We start from the raw sequence: 9,359 nt of genomic DNA on the forward strand, positions 1-9,359 counted from the left end.
CGGTGCCCCCCTCCACAGTTTTCCACCTCGGTCATATTTTCATAGTGCTTAGGCGAAGCCCTGCGTCGGTAACTTTATCATCATCATTAACACGCCGTCGTGCTGACGCAACTCACCCTCGGCCTCAACTGGATCAAAAGTACGAGGGACGTCACTGAGCTGAACGTGTGCAGATCGTGGAGGTGCCGTGCGTTCGGTACTTGATCGGTTGGATCGCGAAGACGTTCGACTACATTAACCGCGTTACTTAACGCTTCCACTTTCGGTCTACGAGGGTACGTAGACATACTCTCCCCCTCTCGTTGTTGTGCATCTCCTAGATAGATCTTGCGTGATCGTAGGAATTTTTTTGAAATATTGCGTTCCCCAACAACACGGGCGCTACACCTCCAAAATCCATGGCAAACTTTAGTGACATGGTGTCTCCTCGACGACGAGGAAGCGGGCGGTGATGATAGCTATGAGGCCGATAGGGGCTTTGAATCAGGGGGGGAGTAGATGTCAACTTCTACCGTGCTTTTGCTCCTGACAAACTTCACGCTATGTGTGTAGTTAGTTTCTTACCACCTTAGAGATGGCATTTTCATTTTCAGTAGCTCTATGTCATGATTCCATCAAATGAGGTTATCGGCATGTATGTGCCAAATTGTTTTCTTTTTTTGTTTTGCTTCATCTACATGATTTTTTTGTGATCTCCTGTAATATCATGATCATGGAAATTTTGTATGTGCATAGGTGGAAGTTTTTTTTGGGAAAAACATGGCATTTTTATGTGTACATGATTTGTGGGTTCAACCTACGTCCATGATGTCGACATTAGTTTAGTTAATGTTTTGACATGCCAACTTAGATTTTTTTTACCATCACAACCTTAGTTGTGTTGCCATGGCAAACTTAACATGTGTATTTGATACCATGGAAACTAATATATACACTTGTCATGGCAATTTAACATATTTTCTATCATGGCAAATTGAGATGTGTTTCCAACGCAAGTTTGGAGTTTTCTCACACGCCATTCAACACTTGCCATGGAAAATTTTAAGATATGTCTTCATCGCAAGTTTAAATGTTTTTTATAGTATTTTTGACATGAAACTAAAATGTACTTTCGCCCTGGCAATTAAGATGTGCTTTTGCCATGGCAAATTAAGTTATGTTTCCCCGCAAGTTATGAGTTCATCACACATCATTTAACAGTTGCCATGGCAAGTTCAAATGTTTTCCTCACACGCCAATTTAAAAAACCATGATTTTTTTTGCCCATGACGAATTTCATTTTCTAACCATGACAGATTTATTTTCATGACCATGGCATTTTTATTGTTTGAACCATGGCAACATTTTTTATTAACCATAACAACTTTATTATTTGCACCATGGCATATTTCTTTTTCAACCATGGAAATTATTTCTTTTTCTTTCAACCATGGCTAGTTTTTTATTTAAACCATGGCAAAATAATATTATGGACCATGGAAAACTATTTCTATGACCATGGATTTTTTTATTGTTTGAGCCATGGTAAATTCATACTTCATAAGGTGGCAAAAAAAATGAACCATGGCAACTTTATTGTTTGCAGCATGGTAGATTTTTTTTCAACCATGGCAATTGTTTTCTATTTGTTTGGACCATGGCTACCTTTTATTTTTTAGACCATGCCAAAGTTATATTATGTACCATGGCAAATTTATTTCTATGGCCATGGAATTTTTATTATTTGAACCATGGCAAATTCATACTTCATAACATGGCACAAAAAAGTATGAACCATGGCAAGTTTATTATTTGCACCATGGCTATTTTCTTTTTCAACCATGGCAAAATTATACCGTGGACCATGCCATTTTTTATTATTTTCAAACATGGGAAACTGTTTTGTGTTTTACATCGTCATGTCTACACCACCATGGAAACTTTTATCGCGCATATCGTTCCCAAATTCTGTTCTTGTTGTAACTTTTTAAAAAATACAACAAATCTGTTGAATAGAGCATGCTAAAAAAATTGTGCACCATGGGAAGTTTTGGTAAAAAAATCATGTGATCATTAGATGCAGTATGGTTATTTGCCATGCTTCTAGAGAACATGTTTTCCTTAATTTTTGTGCCATGTGAGTGATTTTACAACATACAATTAATCATGTTTTCATGGCAATTATAGTTTTTCAATATTGGCAGTTATTATTTTTTGTTTTCACAACATTTTTAATTTGTTGGATCATTTTTATCATTGAAAAAATATATTAAAACCTTGTTGGCATATTTTTTTGTCGTGTAGGTTTTTTTTTTATTTTGTAGTTGAGCAGTGACATTTCTGTAGGGATTTGTTTCCTTTTTATAGTATCATATGGTGTCGGCGCGTTTCGTTCTGACGTCCAAATTCTCTTCAAGAATGTGATGGCTTATCAGACCCCATTCGAGGGTAAGTACATACTTAACCGTATGTATTGATGATTCCTTTACCTAACTAGTATTAAGTTTGTAAAAACATGTGTTTTATCAGTAGAGATGATGGATCTCTCGATCGTTCCATTTACCGGCCACCCATCGCGCCGTACCCTGTACTACTGTACGCGCCCCCATACGTCTCGCTCGTACACGTGGCAGCCGTCCCTCAGCGTCCTGCCCGTGGGCCCACGGCCCGAGTCACCCACAATTATTCAGCGTACCGCTCCCGCTTGATTTTGTTTTCCGGCCTCCGCTTTATAAGCACGGGAATCCCCCAGCCCCAGGCACGCACCGCACGGAGAGGAGGCACGCCTCGGCCAAATCATACTCAGCCAGGAGAGAAGAGCCCCCCGCCCGCCCCCTTTCTCCTCCCCCGAGCTCCCGCTCCCGAGGAGCTCCTCTGCCATGGCGCCCCCTCTCTCCTCCTGGCCATGGGCGAGCCTGGGCATATACAAGGCACGCGCCGAGCACCTCCTTGCTCACCCTTATCACCGTGCCAATGTTTTCCTCGTTGACTGACATCTTCGTTGTGCTGCAACTGCATGATTGACGGACGGACGCGCGCGCAGTACTTCCTGCTGGGCCCGCTGGTGTGGAAGGTGGCGCAGGAGTGGGCGGAGCAGGGCGGCGCGCCGCTGGGCTCGCCGTGGCTGCACCTGCTGGCGCTCTTCTCCGCCCGCGGGCTGACCTACCAGTTCTGGTTCTCCTACAGCAACATGCTCTTCCTCACCCGCCGCCGCCGCGTCGTCCCCGACGGCGTCGACTTCCGCCAGGTCGACCACGAGTGGGACTGGTAACCACACTCCTCTCCCCCTCCCCCTCCTCCTCCTCCTCGAGCTCGCTCGCTCGATCCGCACGCGGCCTGCATGCCGGTAGGTAACTCGGTAACAAGCTCCGGTAGTTCGCTGCCTCGCTCGCCGGGTTTTCCTGAGGTCGCTGCCTCAACGCGAACCGCGTGGGCCTGGGTAAGAAGCTACTACAGTACAGGAGTATTTATTTAAGTGCAGCACGACAGTTAGTTTATGGCGCCATTGAATGCAACTCCCCCGCAAAAAAAAAAGAATGCAACTCCGACCTATAAACCGAGCAGTTCTGCGTCAAGCCGTCCGGAATGTTCCTTGCGTCCGGAGTCTAGACTCCGCCGAGCCAAAGAGATGTTGGACACGTCGGGCGCTCCGGCAATCGCCATGGCACTCTCCAACCGCCATGACGTTTCCCAAGCCCCCTTTTCCCGGTCAATATGTCACGCCGCCGAAACATGTTCATTGTTTGAACATTACTAGTCAATATATACGTGCAATCTATTTAATTTAGAAATACATTAATTATATGCGGATATTAAGTAGGATATTTTTTGCGTGTTATTATGTGATTAACACAAGCGCTCATATACACGCGCATACACTCATTCCTATGAACGCACACACGCACACCCTACCCCACTGAAAGCGCATCGCCGAAAATCCTGAAATAAATTCAGGAATAATGCGAGCATCAGGATTTAAACCTTGGTGGGTTGGGGATACCACTGTTCACCTAACCAACTCAACCACAAGTTGATTCTCGTCGGCACACACATTTCTGATAAGATGACCCGGCAGCAGCTAGTAAAAGCCGGACTTTCAAAAAAAAAAGCTAGTAAAAGCCGGTAAAATGGTGTATAGTTTATCTCGGTAGTATTAATACTTTCCTGAGATATGAAATGATTTTTTTTCTTGCTGTGTTGGACCCACCCGCAGGGATAACTTCCTGGTGTTGCAAACGCTGATTGGTGCGGCGCTGGTCAACGGCCCGCTGCCCCTCCTCCCGGGACTGAAGGATCTCCGCGTGTGGGACCCGCGCGGGCTGGGCATCGCGCTGCTGCTGCATGTGGGCTTCTCAGAGCCCGTGTTCTACTGGGCCCACCGGGCCCTGCACGGGGCCCCGCTCTTCGGCCGGTACCACGCCGGCCACCACTCCACGCCGGTGACCCAACCACTGACAGGTACGTATGTAACGTACGCGGTAGTACGCGGCAGCGAAGCATGGTTGCAGGATCGCGGCCGCAGAGCCGGGCCGGGCAGAGCTCCGGCCAACCCAGCCCAACCAAACAGCCCCAGTGGCAAAAAAAGAAGCGACAAAGCATGTGTGCCCGGGCTGCATGCAAGCCCCGTCTTTTTTCTCTGATTCGTGACATGCGCCAGACACCAGTGCCAACCGCATTGTGCCACGATATTCTCCGTCGTAGGAGTATACGTTTTTACCATGCACGCAGCCTTGCGGCGTCAATAGTTACCGTGCATGGTAACAATGCAGCATCAATCAAGTATTTCCATATGTGACCAAGTTTTATTGGTCTTGTTTGGTGGCAGCTGGATTCGGCACGCCGTTGGAGGCCCTGCTGCTGACGCTGACGATGGGGGTCCCGCTGGCAGGGGCCTTCCTGATGGGGGCTGGGTCCCTGGGCCTGGTCTACGTGCACCTCCTCACCTTCGACTATCTTCGGAGCATGGGGTACAGCAACGTGGAGGTCATCTCCCACAGGGTCTTCGAGGCCGTTCCCCCGCTCCGATACCTCATCTACACCCCGACGTGAGTCGAAAACCTTTTCTTGTTTACAGTACAATAAGCACACCATCATTTGACAGTAATTTCCTCGCGTGTGGTAATTTCTTTTGCTCCCCGCTGCCGCCTGCACGTGACACACTCACACCAGCCATCCATTATCCGTTGCAGAGTACAGTAAAGCTGCTGCAATCACGTTGCAGAGCACAGTAACTAAGGTCGATTGCCGTTGTGCTAATGCAAACGTAATGCTTTTGCTGTATGCAGGTATCTGAGCCTGCACCACAGGGAGAAGGACTCCAACTTCTGCCTGTTCATGCCGCTCTTCGACCTCCTGGGCGGCACCCTAAACTCCAAGTCATGGGAGCTGCAGAAGGAGATCTACAAGGGTACGCGATTGCTAATCACCCGAGGGCCCCCTACACTCATCAATTTTATTCTCGCGCAGTAGCGATAGGAGTAGTACGTGTACGAACGAACTAGCTGGACTACTGGAGCATAGTAACATTAATGAGGCATGCATAATTGCATATGCATGCATGTGTTGCCCTCTTGCGTTGGTCCCGTTCAGCACTTCATTAACCAACTAATCAAGCAGTGGCCGGCCGGCAGGCGTGTGCTCTGTGAACTTCTTGTAGTGATTAACGGCCGGGCGTTCGTGTGTGGGCGTGCAGGGAAGAACGATGGGGTGCCGGAGTTCGTGTTCCTGGTGCACGTGGTGGACATCATGTCGTCGATGCACGTCCCGTTCGTGCTGCGCTCCATCTCGTCGGTGCCGTTCGAGAACCACCTCATCCTGCTGCCCTTCTGGCCCGTGGCCCTGGTCTACGGGATGCTCATGTGGTGCTGCTCCAAGACCTTCCTCGTCAGCTTCTACTACCTCCGCGGCCGGCTCCACCAGACCTGGAGCGTGCCCCGCCACGGCTTCCAGTACTTCATCCCGGCCGCCAAGGCCGGCATCAACCGCCAGATCGAGCTCGCCATCCTCCGCGCCGACCGGATGGGCGTCAAGGTCCTCAGCCTCGCCGCCCTCAACAAGGTATCCACCGCGTGCATGCACTGCGCCATCCGTCTCTCCATTAATGAGTGAAGCCACATCTTCTTTTCGTTAGGTGTTGGTTGCGAGTCTTGAGAACAGATAGAGGCTACGGTGCAACCACCCCCCGTGCCTCTTTGCTGCTGGCCTGTCCGTGTCTGGTTGGCCGGCGCCCCGCGGCGGTGGTGTGCGGCACAGTGCTCCGCCACTGCTGGTGCTAGGTAGGAGAGTGGTGGCACTCAATCAGACGGGAGATCGGTAGGCATGTGAGCGCATTGAAGAGCGGCAATGGCGAATGGCGGGCGGGCCTAGTCGTCGGCGACGACGCAAAGCGCGCGGCGCATGGGAGAAGTACTACTAGTACTGTGCAGTTGAGATCGGGATCGGGAGGTCGGCCATGGAGAGGCACATTACTGTGTCGTTGGCAGGAATAGCACCCCATGCGCGCGCTAGCTAGCAAAGGTGGCCAACTTGTCCTTGCCGTTCCCGCGCTTCCATGTGCCGGCGACAGCGCTGCGGCTGCGAGTGGGCCACGGAGCCATCTATCTATCCATCGGTGGCCGGCCCGGCCGATCTGGGGGCGTTTGCCGTGGAGCGCTGTGGCGCGGCTTCTTTATCCTGTCCTGGTGCGCTCACGTGGCCCAATCGCGGCGCGTGATTTCAGTGTCTGGTGCATGCATGCATGCCTGCCGTGGAGAAGCACTGTGCGTGGATCGGGGGGCACAGGGCTTGCAGAGAGCAGGCCAGGCCCGGCGAAGAGTGGAGTCGGCCTGCGCCGTCCGAGTGGTCGCGCGTGGGTTGGGTTGGGTTGGTTGCTGCCAAGATCTCTGCGTGGATTCGGCGGCCTGGTCCCGCGCGAGGCCTGGGCTGTGCCTGTCAGCCTGTGCCGTGCTGAACGAACGGAGGCCGGCAGATAAGTCGGTACAGTGTACCTCTGTATTGCTGTACCTGCACAATTCCAAGCTGTTCACAGTGACGGGTTTATACGACAACAGTCCTCCCACAACCATCCAGCTTCTGAACAATCTTTTTCTAAGAAGTACCTAATTTTTTTTAGAGTGTGGCTAGGTCTCGGTCAACTCAGGTCTCACTCAAATGATATAGTATAAGAAGAAAAATGAAAAAACTGAAGAAAGAAAAATGCAAGATCAAAGGAATATATCATCGACTATTGAACTGAAACATAACGAAGTCTCAGTCGGCTGAGACTTAGCAAAACTGATTTTTTTTCTTATCTTGAAAACTCTCAGTTAATTTATTTTTTCTGTAACAGAACGAGGCATTGAATGGAGGTGGCACACTGTTCGTGGACAAGCACCCTGACCTGAGGGTGAGGGTGGTGCACGGCAACACCCTCACGGCCGCCGTCATCCTGAACGAGATCCCCAGCAACACCAAGGAGGTGTTCCTCACCGGCGCCACGTCCAAGCTCGGCCGGGCCATCGCCCTCTACCTCTGCCGGAAGAAGATCAGAGTCATCGTACGTATCCGTCCCTGAATTCACAAAGATGGCTAACTGAGAGGGTCAACTAGTTGTGACAATTTCCTTTTTGCTTCAGATGCTGACCATGTCGTCGGAGAGGTTCTTGAAGATCCAGAGGGAGGCGCCGGCGGAGTTCCAGCAGTACCTGGTGCAGGTCACCAAGTACCAGGCCGCGCAGAACTGCAAGGTCTCACCGCCGTTCAACCATCCGATCCGATTGCTGATCAATCTGTAGTTCCACCCTTGTATGATGTGTTGACATGGTGGTAACGTTGGGTGTGCTTGCAGACGTGGCTCGTGGGCAAGTGGCTGTCGCCGAGGGAGCAGCGGTGGGCGCCGCCGGGGACGCACTTCCACCAGTTCGTCGTGCCGCCCATTATCGGCTTCCGCCGCGACTGCACCTACGGCAAGCTCGCCGCCATGAGGCTCCCCAAGGACGTGCAGGGCCTCGGCTCCTGCGAGGTGACGCACACAACCATGACCGGCTGATGATCCATGCCGTCCCGCGTGTACTGACAGCGATCGTGTGTTTGTTTCAGTACTCGATGGAGCGAGGGGTGGTGCACGCGTGCCACGCCGGCGGAGTGGTGCACTTCCTGGAGGGGTGGGAGCACCACGAGGTGGGCGCGCTCGATGTCGACCGGATCGACGTCGTGTGGAAGGCGGCGCTCAAGCACGGCCTGACGCCGGTGTGATGCGATCGCTCCTCGTCGACGCAGGTGAAGCGCAGGTGCATAATGCAGCTGGAACGAAGCAACTAAGATCGCTCCCTCCTCCATCCATATGTATTGTTGTACTCCATTCATATCAAATGTACCATTGATACCGGCTTGACAAGACAAGAGAATGGATTAATCGAACCACCCAAGGACACCACACTTGTTTTGATCCGTCATCTTTTTTCTATGACAAGAACCCCCAAAAAGGGACAATAGGGTTTATATCAGCATTTCGATGGGGAATGAACGGCGATCAATCAAGGCCGGAGAGGGGCGGGAAGATGCACCGTGAAATCTCGGTTTGCTCGGGCCAGCAAGTGGTCGTAGTCGCCGCCGTCCCACTCGTCCCGGTAGGTCTCCGGGCGTTCCACCATGACCCGCATCGCCGCGTCGAACATCTCCCTCCTCCACCCCTCGGGCCCGCCCCGCCGGCATTGCTCCGCGAGCCAGTCCTCGTTCTCGAACTGAATGCATGAACAGTGTCAACATAGAAATTTTGCCGCGCCGGGTTGATCGAGCGCTGGGAAAGCAATCTTATTTCGGACGAATTTCGCGCACCTCGCGGTCTCGCAGTCTGTGGGTGTATCTTCGGGGCCATCCGCGAGCGCCCACACGCGAGTAGAAGGCCGCCACGTCTCGCATCATCTCGTCCTTGGATGGGAGCTTGAATCGCCCCGACAGAACGCCCGCCACCCAGTGGCTCTGCAGCTCGAACAGTGGAAAAGGGACCACCTGGATGGACGTTCCGAACAGAGTGGAACTGAGATGCATTTTCAAGATCGCAATGTTTTATACTCCTATGTGCTCTTGGATGTGATTAACTCTACATACCAGGCGCTTTCACAAGATTCCAGTGAACAATTAAAAAAAATCAAAAGACTGAAGATACCACTAAAATTTAAGATTCTCATGTGGTACCTTCGCAGTAGACAAAGTCTTGACAAAGGACAACCTGGCTCGTCGCAATTGATAAAAAATCAAGAAGTGTAGTTTTTTGCTCGTGACGAGATAATTAAACAACTCTTCTTTCAATGCAAATTCGCGCACTCTACGTGGTCAGTGTTCCAAACTTGCGTCCAATTTGTATCCGTCAAAAAATGTTGTCAATATATATATATTCCTAG

General features: G+C 50.8%; 1 protein-coding gene across 1 annotated transcript; it reads left to right on the forward strand.

Moving 5' to 3' along the window:
• Positions 1-2,731: 2,731 nt before the first annotated feature.
• Positions 2,732-8,406, forward strand: LOC125517159 (very-long-chain aldehyde decarbonylase GL1-2). The gene is made up of 10 exons (XM_048682345.2): positions 2,732-2,909; positions 3,023-3,246; positions 4,193-4,437; positions 4,805-5,024; positions 5,265-5,386; positions 5,672-6,036; positions 7,307-7,513; positions 7,593-7,703; positions 7,805-7,978; positions 8,056-8,406. Exons 1-10 carry the CDS (start codon positions 2,859-2,861, stop codon positions 8,209-8,211), a joined length of 1,875 nt encoding a protein of 624 aa, XP_048538302.1. The 5' UTR covers positions 2,732-2,858; the 3' UTR covers positions 8,212-8,406.
• The last annotated feature ends 953 nt before the right edge of the window (positions 8,407-9,359 follow it).

The sequence above is a fragment of the Triticum urartu genome, chromosome 6A, assembly GCF_056163025.1.
Source record: "Triticum urartu cultivar PI428250 chromosome 6A, HENAU_Tu73, whole genome shotgun sequence".
NCBI lineage: Eukaryota > Viridiplantae > Streptophyta > Magnoliopsida > Poales > Poaceae > Triticum > Triticum urartu.

Coding starts and splice junctions, on each gene's coding strand:
- LOC125517159 (XM_048682345.2), top strand. CDS start 2,859: ATGGCGCCCCCTCTCTCCTCCTGGCCATGGGCGAGCCTGGGCATATAC. Junction 3,247..4,192: donor GTCGACCACGAGTGGGACTG/GTAACCACACTC, acceptor ACCCACCCGCAG/GGATAACTTCCTGGTGTTGC. Junction 4,438..4,804: donor GGTGACCCAACCACTGACAG/GTACGTATGTAA, acceptor GTTTGGTGGCAG/CTGGATTCGGCACGCCGTTG.